The sequence below is a fragment of the Python bivittatus genome, unplaced genomic scaffold (genome assembly GCF_059951505.1).
Source record: "Python bivittatus isolate LINGU-HERP-01145 unplaced genomic scaffold, Pbiv_v1 ctg000790_np1212, whole genome shotgun sequence".
Lineage (NCBI taxonomy): Eukaryota > Metazoa > Chordata > Lepidosauria > Squamata > Pythonidae > Python > Python bivittatus.
This window is the reverse complement of record NW_028277110.1, coordinates 4,572,055-4,588,702: the sequence shown is the minus strand read 5'-3', so window position 1 is coordinate 4,588,702 and position 16,648 is coordinate 4,572,055. Positions and strand designations below refer to the sequence as shown.

The 16,648-nt window shown below is 42.9% G+C and overlaps 1 protein-coding gene across 1 annotated transcript; it reads right to left on the bottom strand.

Moving 5' to 3' along the window:
• Positions 1 to 4,831: 4,831 nt before the first annotated feature.
• LOC103064633 (homeobox protein CDX-4-like) lies at positions 4,832 to 15,841 on the bottom strand. Its single transcript, XM_007438381.4, has 3 exons — positions 15,553 to 15,841; positions 6,133 to 6,278; positions 4,832 to 5,038 (listed from the first exon to the last, which is right to left on the bottom strand). Exons 1-3 carry the CDS (start codon positions 15,839 to 15,841, stop codon positions 4,832 to 4,834), a joined length of 642 nt encoding a protein of 213 aa, XP_007438443.4.
• Positions 15,842 to 16,648: the final 807 nt, after the last annotated feature.

The following is a 16,648-nucleotide window of genomic DNA, read 5'->3' as shown; positions in this document are numbered from 1 at the left end:
CCTAGTTAAATTTGGGCGTGGAAGTTAATCAGGGCTAGGTTAGGGACAGGGTTGTGTGGGAGACTACCACGAAACCCACAGCTGTAGACTAGGCTAGGAAAGACACTTCTGTATTGCTGCTCAGATGTGTCCAGGAGTCGGGCTCAATTCAAAGGAGGCATTAATTTTTAAATGGTGGCTTAATCAACAAACCATGGTCTATTGTCATGTGCAGCCCCGGCCACTACCGTTTCCGCGTTTCACAAAGCTATTCTAGAATTTGTAGCTATCATAGTTGCCTGTGGTAGCCCAAATCAGGAGGCCGGTAGCACCTTTCCTGACTACCAAAGTTTATTAAAAGGCTTTTCTGCTTTTGTGGACGATAGCTCACTTCATCACACGGATGGAGATTAATTCTTAGGCATGGACTATAATCCACGATGCATCAGTGTAGCCATTCCATGCATGTCAGCTGTAGTTCGCAAAAACTGAAGCCTTTGGGTAAGATTTGCTGCTCTACATTTTGGAATGCTTTCTGCTTTCTTTTGCCCAGTTTCTGGTCCTGATTAAGAGAGCGAAGAGAAAGTATTGAGTGTTTCTTCCATAAGCAGAGATATAATTGCTGCCGAAGTGGAATTTCCAGGGGAAATTTGGTTGGGAAGCAGAAGAGGTCAATGTGCCCTTCAGGCTGCATCTGAGGGCCGCGGGGATCAAATCATCCGATAGCAACTAAAACTCCCCCCAGACCAAGAAGCTTCGCTCGAGGGAGCCGCCCCTGCCTCTCCATCAGTGGGACAGCAGGGTTCACGTGGGAATAAAACCATTGACAGAGGTGTCAGAAAGCAATTCTGGCAGTTGGGCTTAATGTTGGTTGCAGTGCAGAGTTTTCCTTTGATGTTACTGCTTAATTGTGCCTCATTGACTCTGTAGTCCAGGAGTCTCCATCAAATTGCAGCATGTAAAAACTGGAACTTGCAACAATTAGAGAACATTTCTGCTGCACGAGAAGCTTGATTATGTTGCACGGCAGTGGGAATGGCTTCAAAGAGGCCAACATGCACATTGAAAAATGTTGCTCTATTTTGCACACATCCTGTTAGTTATATTTAACAGAGCGAACTTGACTTTTCTAAAGTTCTGGGTGCTTCAGCTGGGCTGATTATTAAACAGTGTGAAAAGGAGCCAGAACTTAATAAAAAAAAAAATAAGGAAGTGTAGAACAATAATAGTGTGAAAAGTAGCCAGAACTTAATAACAACAACAACAAAAAGGAAGTGTAGAACAATAGAAAAATGCTCTTGAAGCCAAGAAAATGTTAGAAGACTGAATTCTGAAGTGTCTTTGAAATAGTAGAACTGTGAAGATGAACTCAGCAGGTTTCCCTATCTGGTGACTTCCAGGTGTGTTGGACTACAACTGTCATCATTCGCAGCCAAGACAGGAGTAATGAGAGTTGTATCCAAGACCTCTGGAGGCTACATTAGATGCTTCGATTGGATCTGAAGCTCAGGATTTTGAAGGTTGCCAGAGTTGTGCATAATCCATGTTGCTTCTTCTCCAGATTCTGCAAGGTTCATTCATTCACCCATTCAGGGAACTCAGCCCTAGCAAGACTGGGTAGCTATGGGTGTTTGGGCTCCACTGGTCTGGAGAGGTGGCTTCTTTGACTCTGGACAGGATAGTTCTCCCCCAGAGTTGGTGTGCAATTTGGGGCTCTCTTGGACTAGCAGCTCCTGTTTGGGGATGGCAGATGTGGCAGCCGTGGCCAGGGGGCCCTTTGCGCAGATTCATCTTGTGCGCCAGTTGTGCCCATTCCTGACTGGGAGGCCTTGCTCGTAGTCATTCACACCTTTTTGGGTGGATGATTGCAACACGCTTTACATGGGGCTGCCCTTGAAGACCATCTGGAAGCTGCAGCTGGCCCAGTTTTGCAGTTTGCCCATGTTACACCATTGTTGCCCGAGCTGCACTGGCTTTCAATTGCTTTCTGGGTGCAATTCAGGGGGCTGGTTGTAAAGCCCTACATGGCACAGGACCAGGTTATTTGTGGGACCGGCTCTCCCTGAGGATATCTGCCTGTCCCACCAAGTTGGATAGGGTGGACATATTATAAGTACCTTCCCTCAGATGTTGTCATCTGCTGAAGTCTCAGAAGCGTGTCTTCTCTGTCGCTGCCCTGACCCTTTGAAATAGCCTCCCACCTAAGATACAGGGTCCCCAACTCTTTTAGCCTTCCAGAAGGCCACAAAGACCTGGCTCTTCCCCCAGACATGGAGCTAGGATGGGGTTGAGTCAGTGAGTATGGAGTAGGGATTATCATAATGCTGTGGTTGGAAAGATATGAAGTGTTTTTATGTTGTGATTTTATTGGTTTTGTTGTGAGCCACCTAGGTAAGGGTAAGATATGGAAGGAAGGAAGGAAGGAAGGAAGGAAGGAAGGAAGGAAGGAAGGAAGGAAGGAAGGAAGGAAGGAAGGAAGGAAGGAAGGAAGGCAGGCAGGCAGGCAGGCAGGCAGGCAGGCAGGCAGGCAGGCAGACCTCTGTTGCTCCTGGTCTCCCTCTTCTCCTCATGCGCCAAAACACAGAAGGAAAGGAATGGGGCTCAGGAGAAGCAACACCACAGTCCTAGCACTTATGTTCCTTCCTACTTTCTATAATTCTTGAAAAGCCAGCTTGCCAGGAAGAACCTGGTGATGCTGGATTTCTAGCTAACGGAGCACCTCACATTTATACAAATGTTACACATTATTCTGTGCCTTTCCAGGGAGGAAACAACTCTCTTTTCAAATGGGTAGAAGAGTGGTGCTAAGGGGATCTGAACTTGTGAATAATACCTGACTCTGTGCTTCCCAAAGAAGATAGACTTTTTGAGGAAAAGGGAAAAAATACATGTGGTCTCTGGGGGAGATGGGCAGCATATACATTTAAAGGGGAAGGGGAAGGGGAAGGGGAAGGGGAAGAGGAAGAGGAAGAAGAAGAAGAAGAAGAAGAAGAAGAAGAAGAAGAAGAAGAAGAAGAAGAAGAAGAAGAAGAAGAAGAAGAAGAAGAAGAAGAAGAAGAAGAAGAAGAAGAAGAAGAAGAAGAAGAAGAAGAAAGACAGTCTTAAAAATGGAGGATACCCTACCTGGTAAACTATACTATGTTCTGTTTGCTTTCTGTCCTCCCTTTTGTCGATTGTCTTCCAAAACCGAGGAACGGAAGACCATCTGGTGATTTGAATTTCAGTTGTGTGTGTCCCAGTGTGATGTGCTATGTATGTTGGTGACATGTATCTTTCCTGATGAGTTTATTGCTTCTCCCAGAATGGGGCAGTCGGCAGGTGACTTCACCTGAGTGATGGGCATTTGGGCTTATTTGCTAGAAACATTGATCACTTTGCATTTTCAGATTGGGTGTTTTTCCCTTTCACAATTCCCAGGATGAGACAATGGGCTACTTTCTCCTGTCATCTCCTTCCATCATCCACACACACATCAACCCACAATTTGGGTGCAGCCCCCAAAGTCCCTTCCAGAGTTGCCAATGTACTGCAATGTTTACTATGGTAGAAGGGGAGAATCAATAAAATCTATGGAAGATAAACATATAAATATTTTTTAAAATTTACTGTAGTGTAAATAGATTAATTCAAATGTATGCTTTGATTTAGTGCTGTGCACTTCTAACTGCGCAATCCCCAGGATGCTGTCTAAAGCCTTGATGTGGCCTTTGGCCCCAAAACAGGGTGCATCTCAGTCCTAAAGACCTTCCCTTTTCCCAACAGTGCAGGAGAAAGACACTTAACAAGAGAGACAAATTTAGGACTTGGGACAAGACTAAAGGTTAAAATTGCAAGCAATGCATCCTGAAAGAACTCCTTACAAAAATTGCATTTATTTCCAAACATGTTACCCACTAAAATGATAAATATATAGGAATATGATAGTGCAAGGCATAACACATGCCAACGGGAGCCTGTTGAAATGATATTTTATGATCACAATGACTTTGACAAAAATACATCTCTTCTTTCTTGCTGCACTTATATTGAATATATCTGTGATCTATACAGTACACGAAAGCTTTCCAAAATGTGCACTCTACATAAGAATAAAAACAGCTGAATATGACATTTCCAAAAATCTGCAATCAGGAAGAGGCTTTGGTGCAATGGGACCCCATCTCTTAGGACCCCATGTGCCTCCCATCTTTTGACAAATATTAAGTCCTCTTGCCATCACAGATCCCGCCAGGAATTCACAGTGTGGTTACCAAAGTGCCTGCATACCTCTCTTTGAGCATTCACCCTCCCTCTTGCCTTTATTTTTTCCAACAGTCTGTCAGTTAAAAAGAAATATTGTGGGAGGATCACCTCTGGGCCCCACATGGACCCCATGGATGTGCTAAAAAATAAACAAGATGGGCAAAGCTATCCTGTACTTTGCTTGGAAGTCTGATCAGAAAAAGAGACAAAGGGTGAGTTGGGGTAATAACAGGAAAAACGGGGTGGGAAAGAACAACCTCGTGGGTTAGTCTTCTAGGAAATGTATGTTTTGTGAGTGGCAGACATTTTGTGAGGGTGCCCATGACATGCTCTCAAAATTCCAGATGTGGTACTGACCCCCGAAGTTCATATTTCCAAAAGATGCTTCGATGAATAAACAATCCAGGACGGGGTTTGGTGCTGGCATCGTGTTATCGGTTACCATTCTCTGAAGCAAAGTGTCCATGTCTTCAGTTTTTAGGTAGCGAATCCCAGATATTCAAGTATTCAGAAGAGATTTCCAAGAGTTCTGCAACCTGGAAAAGGCACAGACCGTCACCCTCTTGCAGGAATGAAGGCTTTCCAGCAGCCGCGAGAGACTCCTTAGTTCTCAGTCCGTAGCCACGATCTGCAGGATTTCAAGAGGCTCCAATCCATTAATTGGATGTGTGGCTGAGAATAAAGAGGCGGGCAGTTCCACGGGGCTGGCAGAATGTGACTCGCTTCGCACAGAGCCTCCGTTTCCATTGAACTGAGATATTTTCTTCTTGAACAACTTCCTCTCCTTAGCACGGCGATTCTGGAACCAGATTTTGATCTGAAAGGTTGAAAATGAAGTTGATGGAGGGACGTGCCAAGAGCTTGCATATCAGCCTTTCCCAAACTGGCACCCGCCAAGATTTCCAGTCCTTGGGTCTGCCCGATTGTGCCCCCTTTCCTCATCTGCAAGACCTGACCTGTTGCTACTCTGGCCTCCGCTGGATTTCAACTCCCCCATTCTCTGCCAGGATAGGCCCCGCTGGCTAGGAATCTGGGATGTTGCAGCCCCAGCACATCTGGAGGGTGCCAAGCGGGGAAAGATGCAGTGTGCCAAATCTAGTCTTTGCAAATAAAAGCAAATGGAACCATCTGTCCACTTGCTTGTTGGGGTGACCCAGGCAGGGAGGCGGAGAGGCATTCTCTCTTTGCCCTCCATTTCTCGTCCCTTAGTAGTTAATGTGAAAGAAGGATATTATTATTGTTTCAGTTTCAGAAATATAACAGGACCAGGGATATGCCTGGTCCAGACAGAAATACTTTTTGCCCAGAGATCTTTTTGCTTTTTGGTCTGATGCCATCGTGGCACTGGAAACAAAGTGTTAACCATCCTTAGACTGGCAAACCTTCTTGCTTGATCACCGAGAATTGATTGCCCATCAGTTAACAGCAGGCCAGTTCATATCCTACAAAGCACGCTTTGACTGCAAGCAGTGTTTCTCAACCTCAGCAGCTTTAAGATGTGTGGGCTTCAATTCCCAGAATTCCCCAGCCAGCCATGCTGGCTGGGGAATTCTGGGAGTTGAAGCCCACACATCTTAAAGTTGCTGAGGTTGAGAAACACTGGCTTAAAGTCTTCAATCAATCACTCCTAACTAGACATTTGAAAATCAGTGGGATTTTTTTGAAAGTCGTGGAAAAATCATTTCTACAAACTGTACCTCTTCCAGTGCCCCATTTAGCTGATATGCAGGTTCATAACTGCACTAAGTCATGGATTACTTGAAGTATGCTGAGTTGAAGAAGACAGAATGGTAGTTTCACGCATCATGTTATGCAAAGAAACCAGCACCCCCCAAAAGTGCATGATGGCTTTGGGCAACGCTTATTCCCACCCGAGGAGATGATGTCCTAGTCAGATATTAAAGGAAGTACCTGTCTCTCGGATAGTCCCAGGTATGCTGCAAGTTCAGACTTTCTTCTTAACGTTATGTATCTGTTGCAGTGAAATTCTTTTTCGAGTTCTAGTCTCTGCTGATCAGTGTAAACCACCCGGTACTTTTCTTTCGTTCTCGTTTTTCCTGGGAGACAAAACACGCATGAGACATGGCTCAAGCTGTTTCCAAGAGCCCTTTCCTAGTGCCATCTCCTTACACCTGGTTTTCGGGTGAAGACTTCAGCCTCCTTGATTCTTTTCTCTTGCCAAGCCTAAGCTAGCCTGGGTCCAAAGAGGGTTTCTTGCATTTGTTCTTACTGGGACATTTGCACCGAGGGCCGAATGAACTTGGTGCAAATGTACAGACAGAATGATGCATGGGGGAAATCTTGCTCTCAGATTAAGATGAAAGAGAACACTGTTTTCTAAGATTACATGCACAGTCAAAATAATAGTTTAAAAGAACCTCTGATCAGTTGCTAAGCAAGTTAGTTGCAAACCTTTAATTGCTGGGTTAGGGAATTTCCAACCTCTTAAGTGAGACAAGGTCCTTCTGCTGTGGCTGATAGGTTCATGTTCTCCTTCAGCACCACCTTCTCCAGTCTACTGGCTCCCATGTTTTTCCACTCATGATAAATATCTTAAATAAAATTATCTTTAGAATTAGATGTTAGGATTAGGCTAAAGTTTAAATATTATAGGAGGAGAGCTGTATTAATCAGTGGTAGCCAAAAATCAGAAGGAGCTTGATAACGTTTTTCTAACCAATGAGGCATAAGTTTTCAACTTCAATAAAATTTGGTTGTTGGAAAGCGTGCTACCAGACACCTTCTGATTTTTGGCTAAATTTTAAATGCCTGGCTCATGCATCATGCTAAGCCATGTTTCAATTAGCTCTGGTTGACTGAATAAACCACAGTTGGCTGGGCTCACACTATATCCTTAGGTCTTAAACCCTAGTTCATGACAACTGGGTTCACACAATACACTAAAGCAAAGCCATACCAACTACATTATGGCTTAATGTGATGGACACCACAGCAACCACATTTCACTTCAGTTGGCCATAGATATTTTGTCTGGATTTCCTGATCCCTGTGAACATTTTCCTGGGTTGGATGAGTACCCATCTCCATTCCACCTTCTTTCGGCCTCTCTAAGCAGGATGACAACAGTCATCTCTCTGGGCATCGCTTTTGTGGGAGACCATGGAAAACTCTTCCTTAGGAGAGGTGCATTGCCTGTGATCAATGATTAACCCTTCTTTGGACATCAGGAGGGCGCTCCTTGTCTAACGTCATTGCTTTATCACTTCCCAGCCTTCCTTTGGGGTTTCAAATAACTCTTCTGATCTTCCCAGGCTGTTTTTGATGTGAGGGCTTTGGAACAAACTGCAAGACAAAGAGCCTTTTAAAGTGGCTCCCTAAACTCCAGGGAGGTGTTAAGAATGAAGCACCCGTCTCACAGAGGGGCAGCAAGCCGATCTTATCAAAGCTTTCTTTCACAGTCAGATACACAAGCCAATTGGTTTGGAATTTACAAGCCCTAAACAAATGTCAGCCCCGCTTTCATCTCCTGAGGAACAAGGGGGCAGCAGGATTTGGAACGCCCCTCCTGTTTCCTTTTCTGGATGAGGAGGCTCTGCTCCAGCCGAAGGAAAGGATCTTTTCCACAAGGCCACCCTTCAGCGTTAACCCCTCAGCTGAGTTTATGCTTCTCTTATTGCGATTTATTCATTCTACCTGCAGACCGTCTGCATGGTTCGGGAGCTGGTAGTGCCTTTTCCCACTCACACATTTTATTAAAAGGCAAAAGCTCTTGTGAGCAACTGCTCGCTTCATCAGATGCGTCATAGACTCACCCAGCTCTCCCCCTACAATTTAGTGGATGTTTACTTTCCAACGCTCAGTGGGAGCTCAGAGATTTACACATTGTAGGAAGCCATGAGTTGTTTTAGCTATGTTTCATTGTCCTAGGCAGTAAACCATGGTTTCTAGCCCCTAAAGTTTGGGTTCGTTAAGCTACTTTATGGCTTAATAGGCAGTACAACCTCAGTAATCCTACATGGTTTACTTGGGAAGAGAACATGTAGATGACAGTGGACACATCTGGAGAAACCTCCCTGAGATCACATTGTCAGGAATGCTGGAGTTCTGCAGATCTTTCCTTAACCATTAGCCTTAGTTTCATGTATCACAACACGCCAAGCTGTGTTGTGGCTTGTTTTGCTCTGATGTCATATGTGATGGGAATCCAGCCATTGTGATTGGGCCGAGCCTAATTGGGGAACTCAGACACCTGTTCTGAAAGCATCTTAGTGAAAAGAGCTCACAAGAGGGAACAGTAATTCCTTGGCCCATCCATGGGTGGGGTAGTGTAATGCATCATGAAGTCACTGCACAAATGTCTCGAAATAAATCACTGGTATCTCATCCTTGGAGACATTCGCATGACATCATGATGGGGCATCGTGTGTCCCCTTCTCCCCTCCACTAAGGAGGTCTCTGTTAGCACCCCAAATTTGGTTTGGTATTTCAGATGATGAAGTGGATGGATATTTTTCATTCAAGGCAGAAGAAATCGTCTAAATATAAATCCAAGAGTGAATTCAGTAGTCTGAGGTTCCATGTCCCCCTTTACGGGGTCACTCACTTCACCACTTTGGAAAACAAAACAACCATATAGGGTGCAAAGGGAAGAAATAAAGAGGATTGCAAATGAATCTTTGCTCCCCTCCTGCCTCAAAATCTTAAAACTGCCTCATCAAGAAAATGAAGAAAGTTCATAAAGTGCGTGAGATCAACCAGTGGCAATAGTATTGCCATAATAAATTTGCAGGGAAGGGTGCTTTGTAAATTTGATTGCCATTTTATACACAAGGAGTTGTTGTTGTTGTTGTTGTTGTTGTTGTTATTATTATTATTATTATTATTATTATTTAGTTAAAATCCTACTTGCAGTACATGTGCATTACATAAGACTTGACATGTGCATGACCTAAAGCCTACATTTTCTGAATTATGTCACATTTGGGTGAATGCTTGTTGTATTTCACATTCGAGAGATGGCGAGTGTCACTTTGCAACATATTCTAGTTGAGCAAGTAGGAAGTGTAATTGGGTTGGAAACTGGAGGGTGGGAACCCTCTGTAGGACACCCCTGGGCCATAAAATTCACTGAACTTTTCTTCTGAAGACAATAAAGCAGAGGAAAGCTTCTTTTTTTAAAATTGTTTGCTGTGAAAATCAACACCCTTTCCGGCCATATAACTTGCTGAAGAAAAGAGAAGCAAGGGACAGTTCTGCATATCAAAGCTGAAGCAGTGTCAAAAGAGATTGTCTTGGCCTTCATGGCAGATATCTCAAAACCAATGGAACATAGAGATGGCATTCCTGTTGGCAGAGGGAAGCCCACCATGGCCACGGATTTCTTGTTTCTGGGAACAGGAATCCCAACCCCTGGGCTGGGCTCACAGAACACCGTAAAATCATAATACAGTGCGTGCATGGTTGGTTTTGGGTTGGGTTGGGTTGGGTTGGGTTGGGTTGGGTTGGGTTATGTTATGTTATGTTATGTTATGTTATGTTATGTTATGTTATGTTATGTTATGTTATGTTATGTTATGTTATGTTATGTTAGCAAAACCAGGTTCTGCTTCAGGTTGGGTGTTAAACCTGACTCATAATTAGGGTAATTCATTATGTTTAGGATAATGCCCAAATTGAGCCATTGGCCTGGTTAATCCTAAACCATAGCATGGGTTGGGTTTCATGTAGGGCAGTATGTGAACCAACATATTATGGCTAATTCAACAAACCATAAACATCCTGGTTTAGCATGATTTGCAAATCCATCCAATGTGTAAAGCTAAATAATGACCAAAAAAGGCAACTGTTCTGGTAGAATTCTCCTGTGGTCTAAAATACATGTTATGTTGAGTTGGGGGCAGCAAGAAAAGAGTGCCCTCTTTAGATGTCCATGTTGAGAGCTCCTGCCTTGGATATAGACATGTGTGCTGAAACTGTCTTAGTGAAAAGAATGGTTTGACATCGGATCCCAGGTGGGGAATAGGATCCTTTGCACAGATGGTGGGATGTTCTTTGATCAAGATGGTGCTGTAAGTGGCAGAGCAGTCTTCCCCAGCTGGGGATAATGGAGCTTGTAGTCCAACACATCTGGGAGAACACCAATTTCAGGAAGGCTGCAGCCAATAAAATGCAGTACTTCATCTTGCCATGTACTCTGTATAACGTTTAGGTGCCAAAATGTTATATCCAGTGGTTGAGGAAATCTTGGCAGCCTTCAGACAGCACAGAAGTGATAAGGAGGCAGACTGCTCAAAGCCGCCAGATGAGTTCTGAAGATCAAGAGGATTCCCACCACATGCAAGCAGGAAAGGGGTGTTTGGGTTTATGAGAAAAAAATGGGGCACACAGTCTGTGCCCCCATCTTGACTACTGCAATGTGCCTTTTATGGTCTGCCTTTGAAAAATGTCCAGAAATTGCACTTGCTGCAAAATTGGCTGTATAATCTCCCCTTATTTATTCAACCTATACGCTGAATATGTATTGAGGGAAACTGGGTTGGAAGAAGAGGAGCTTTGTTTTACAACTGGAGGAAGAAACATCAATAACCTGTGCTATGATGATGACACTGCCCTGATAGCCGAAAAAGTAAAGGGTCTGCAAGCCCTAGTACTAAAAGTCAAAGAGCAGAGTAAAAAAATGGGACTAAAATTAAATAGAAGAAGACCAAACTGATGACAACAAGTACAACAGCCAGCCTTAGAAACAATAATGAAGATATTGAAGAGTAGATAGTTTCTGCCTTTTAGGATCAACCACCAGCAGTAAAGGAACCAGCAGTCAAGAAATACACAGCAGTCCAGCACTTGGTAGAGCAACCATGAAGGCCTGGGAAAAGATATTCAGATGCTGTGATGTGTCTATGTCTACCAAAAGCAGAATAATACAGGCAATAATGTTCCCTGTGACCATCTCTGGAAGCTAAATTTGGACTCTGAAGAAGCTGGAAAGAAAGAGTATTGATGCTTTTGAACAGTGGTGTTGGAGAAGACACTTGAGAATACCATGGAGAGCTGAGAAAGCAAACAAATGGATCATTGAACAAATCAAGCAGAGTTCTCACTCAAGGCACAAATTATCCTACTTTGGACACTTTGTGTGGAGACCCAGCTCTGTAGAGAAGACTCTAATGCTGGGAAAGGTGGATGGTAAAAAAGACTAGCAGCAAGGTGGATGGACAGTGGAAATCAGCTGAGAGTCCAGGTTAGGGACAGATCATCATGGAGAAGATCCATCTATGTGGTTGTTAATAGTTGACACTCACTTGATAGCACATACAGTAATCAGTTAATAAAAAATCTACTAGGCATTACTGGTTGGGACTGACCCTTAAGTTCCTAAATGGCTTAGGACCTGATCAGATGTGGGACTAGTCCTCCCTCTGTGAACTGGCCCATTTACTATGATCAGCAGGAAAATCCTTTCTGAAGATGCCCCATTGCCAGAAAATGGATTCCTTTGTATGCAGGAAAGGATGCTGTGGGATTCCCAGGACATGGAATGCTCTCCATAGGAGATGTTGTGTATGTCTGGCCACTATTCTCCATTTGGAAAAATGGAGACCTATTTAGGAAGTCGATAAAAGTTAATCTGTTCCTTGAAGTGTTTAATGTTTACTTAATATGGACTGTAGGTTTAGGGTTAGGGTTAACTCAGTTTTAGTTTATATGTTTCATTTTATTTACTGCTGTACCTTGCCTTGATTATCAAATAGATAGCAAGGTGGGGTACACATCCAATAATAAATAAAATAAAATAAATTTCTCAAGGAAGCAGCAACTGAAATGGAATTTCAGTTCTTTGCTCATTTTATAAGTGGCTACACAGGCCTGGACTGTACATTTTCAAAGCAATAAAATAATGCTGTGTTAGCTATTAAAAAAGGCAGAAAACATACCATCTAGTCAAGATTAAGGAATGTATTTCCCAGGAGGTGCAGTTGGGCTCCCACTTTCCCAGCATTCAGGAAAATGACAAAACTGATCTCACCAACTTTTGAATTGTTCATTATGTCAGTGAATGTTTTAACGTAGGTGTTTGTTTTGATTGCATTCATTTTGTTATGTTTTACTCTCTGAATTTTTTAAATTGTTTAAATGGCTTTGAATATTGGAAAGGCAGGCTATAAACTCAATACAATTGCAAGGAGATTGGAAGGTTTTGCTTCTGTTTTAGATTAATCTCAATTAATTTTTGGATTGGAAGATTTTTCCCAGACCCTCAACTTTGCTTATCATTAATGGTTATTTGCTGAAAGCTAATACCTGCAGTAGCCTGCTTTAACACAGTATAATTAAGATCAATTGGAATTTGTCCTGTTTCCTGTCGGCCTCACAGCCTACAATGACAGCAATGTCTCCTGGATGCTTTTGGAGGAATTTGGCAGAACATCTAAGCTAAAGTTCAAGGCTGTTCATAATGCTAAGTCATGGTTTAACAATACTTGTAAGTCAGCCATGATCTCCCCACCCACCCCTGTGGCCACCCTTAATCAAAAGTCAAGCTTCACTTGAAGAAGACTTTCAAGTTTTAAGAATTACAGTCCATATCATTTATTTATCAGACTTGTATGCCACCTGACATTTGGTCCAACCCCTGGCTTGGGGCAGGAGGCATCTGAGCATGTCTGACAGATGACCATACAGAAGAAGCAGGACTCTATGACGGAGGGGAGCTTGCTCCCTCCAGGAAGAGCAGGTTTGCGCCTTGATCCCCATGGGATAAGAAGTGGTGATTATACCAAGGAGCATATTTGCACAACTGTGGCTATTGTGCCAACTAGGACCCTTCCTCAGCAGGGTGGACATAATGCCAGTTATCCAGACCTTGCTTGCAACCTGCTAGTATAATGCACGATACATGATGCTACCCTTGAAAAGTGTCCTGAAATTGCAACTGGGGTGGAATGGAGTAGGTTGTTCCCCAATGGTAGTTCGGGGAGGGGGATATGTTTGTTTTGTTTTCCTGCCCAATGTGCACCATGTACTCTTATGGTGGTTGGTTTGGTTTCAGTTGTTGTTCCCTTGATGTTTTAATCCTACCTGGTGAGCCACCCAGAGTCACTCAGAGCTGTGTTAGTTTATGGTAGCCCAAAATTGGAAGGAGTCTGGAGGCCCCTTTTATGAATAACAGATTTTATTAAAAGGCATAGTTCACTTCATCAGAGGCTTACTGTAGCTGGTTGCATTCAAGTTTCAACTTAATACAATATTAATGATTCACATGTTTAAGACTGCAATCCTATGCAAGCTGTTTTCGGAATAAACTCCACTCAACCTGATAGCATTCTATCCATTATGTATGCAAGGAGATGAAGTTAGCTGCAGCTTAGAAAAACTTATGCTTTTTAATAAAATGTCTTCGTTGGGAAAAGACATTCTTTTTCTGATTTCTTGAGTCATCCAATGATCGAGGCAGCCTAGAAGTTGAACTGTTTATTTATTTAATATATTTCTATGCTGCTGCATAGAAATGACATAGAAAGTGCAAAAAACAAAATGATGAAATTAATTAATAAAAATAAGAGCCCAGTTCTGGAATTGAGTATTGTACTGCTGAGTGAATATTAGTTTGGGTGTACGTAAGTGTGTATGAGTGAAATCATATATTGGTCAGTTGACAAGATATGACAGGAGAGAAAAGCTAAGCACAATGTAAGAACAATAGAAGAACAAAGTAAAATTGTATATTAATAAAATAAAGTTAAGAAAATAGCTTCCCACATAGGGCAGCTGAGAGAAATTTTGCAATTCTCCTGGTGGTGCTGAAGTTCTGGTCTGACAGCAAAGAACAAATAGGGTTGTTCTCCAGGCCAAAAGGACTTCTGTTGGCAGATGAAGGTGTAAGGGTGGAGTGTAAGTTACTCTAGAGAGGGCATTGAAGGAGCATGTGAGCTAGGGTCTTGTGTTCCTCCAGAGCACGGGGACAATTCAATCTTGCAAAAGGAATATTATTATATCTTCCCTCCAACAATGCAGAGGGCAGGACATTAAGGTGGGTTAAGCAGAAAACTTTGCAGGTGATGTAGAATAAATAGTTTGCTGGTGTGGAAGGTCTCCTGTTTATATTCTGCCAGTTACGCCTAAAATAGGCTTGGGAAGAATTTTCAAAGCTTTCCTAAGAGAATTGATTCACAGGAGCTCTCTCAGAGGCAAGACCAGTAACCTTTCTGCATTATTATTCTTTTACTTATCTTTTTAAGGGTGTTGACAAATTCAGAATCTGAACCCTTCATTTATTTATATATTTGTGGATAATAACATGAGAAACAGGTGCATTTTGGCTAAAACAACAACGGCCATGTTCATTCAGCTTTGAAAGAAAAGAGCCTTTAGAAGCAGACCTGTTTTACAAGCTTAAATTGATGGGTTTAGCATCTTCTAAGAGTAGGCTACTATTCTCATAGCTACGTGTCCCAAACTTCAAACACCAACTGAAACTAAGCACCTTAGAAATCTAAGTGGTTGTAAAAGAACAGGAGACATTTAAGCATGGGCTACCATTGAAATTGTGTTTGTGTGTAAACTAAGATGCAATTTGTCACAAAAACTCAGAGCCATATTTCAGAATGTTTGTTTCTATTATTTTTTTCTGAAACAGGTGAAAAATATCTCTTGTAAAACATGAAAACATTCATTTTCCAGAGGCAGCTGGGGGAAATACTACACAACCATGCAAATTAATTTTATAACACACACAGTTGTGTGTGTGTGCGCGCGCATGTGATTACATTCATTAATAAGAGGCAAAACCTGCTAATTGGAACATTAGAAAACTATGCTAAGTCATCTAAAATGTTCCCCTTGCGTATTAATATATACATTTATTATGGAAAAAAACATGAGTAATTCATAATTACAGAGAGAGGGAGTTGTAATCTGACATTGTTTGGTATTTCTTTTAGATGTTTAAGAATGAACACAAAGTGGTGGTTTTTTTGTAAGAATATTTTCTGTGTTATGGGAAAGTTCAGCAGATTCAGACTGTCTAACTGAATGGAATCTGGACATAGATTCATTTTCAATTTGCATTGCCGCAAGGGTCAAGTCAACTCAAAAAGCTGAGATGAGTTAATTTAGGCAAGTTGAACATCACCTCTCTGGATAGATAGGGGACAAAGCCATCCAGTCAATACATTTTAGGGGTCTCATTTATTTCAGAGGGACTTAAGCATGGTTTCTTTCCTTAAGGACAAATGGCTCCCTTTCCCAAACTTACAATCCCTAATAAAATCAGTGGGATTTAGAGACAGACCTAACTTAAGTTTGCACAGTTCTTAAAATCTCCTCTAGGAGAAGTCAAAGGGAGGGAAGCTCTTGAGGGTGAGAATATACCTGCGTTGCTCGATGACATATTCTTCCTCATCCATTCATAGGAGCCGGGCCGCTGGCTGCGGGGATGAGAGCTTGCCTCTGCGTTCATTGTGTCTAGAGAAGGTAAAGCCGCAGGACCAGCAGGATTGAAAACATTGTAACTGGCAGGAGTGAAGGAGACCTTTCCAGAAGAAGACCTGTTGATCTGGGTGAGGGTCCCGGTGCTGGAGGGTCCTGGGCCACCAGCATTCCAGTCTTCCCCAGGAAGGCCATAGTAACTCTCCCAGCCTCTGAAAGGTTGGTTTTCCATACTTGCTAAATGTTGAGAATGGTAATTCATGTAATCTGGGCAAGGTGCTGAGGAGTTAAAGTTCTGGGCTGCTGGCTGGTTCCTGTCTAGCCCTTTCAGTCCTGGATACATGCTGGCTCCTTTTTCCAAAGTATGGCTCACATACATCTTCCCTTGGACAGGCAACGCTTCTTTGCCATCCTCCCTTTGTTTCCCCCTCTGCTTCATGAAAGGGAACGGCCATTGAAGCCAAGTCTTACAGATTCTTCCCAGTCTCCCACATCATTTTCAGCTTATCAGCCCCTGTGCTATCAAACCATCATGGTTTTGCCCAAGCCAGGTCTGCCCTCTGCCTCTGTCGCCTGCTTTTGAACTGAATTTGCATTCCAAGGAAGGGTTCAAAGAATGCACTTGCAAAAGAGGTGTGAAGCACTCCAAGGGCCCTCCCTATTCAGAGACCCTTCCACGCTTTTTACATTGACACCATCCTGACTAACACATCCATACTAATTCCAGGAAAGGAAGAAGCCCTAGGATCAGGGACAGTAGGTGGGTGGGAAGAAAGTTTCTTGATATCAGCCTCTCTGTCAGGGAGCCCCACAGCTTCCATCATCCCCAGTGAACCAAAGCTCCCTTGGCTGGGTATGATGGGGACAGGAGCCTAACATGGATGATGAGGTGTATCCCAACATATCTTGAGGGCACCAAGTTTGAGAAGGTTGCAATGATGACTTAAACACCAAAGATCCCCAACATATTTATTATTTGAAACATTTCTCACCTACCCACTATCCTATGACTCTCAGGGAATTTACGATCCCTAAAATA

Excerpts from the sequence above, each read along its gene's own strand:
- LOC103064633 (XM_007438381.4), bottom strand. The coding sequence starts at position 15,841 with ATGGAAAACCAACCTTTCAGAGGCTGGGAGAGTTACTATGGCCTTCCT. Across the intron at positions 6,279-15,552 it reads TATGTCATCGAGCAACGCAG|GAAAAACGAGAACGAAAGAA; the intron begins GTATATTCTCAC and ends TTTGTCTCCCAG. Across the intron at positions 5,039-6,132 it reads TGGGACTATCCGAGAGACAG|ATCAAAATCTGGTTCCAGAA; the intron begins GTACTTCCTTTA and ends TCAACCTTTCAG.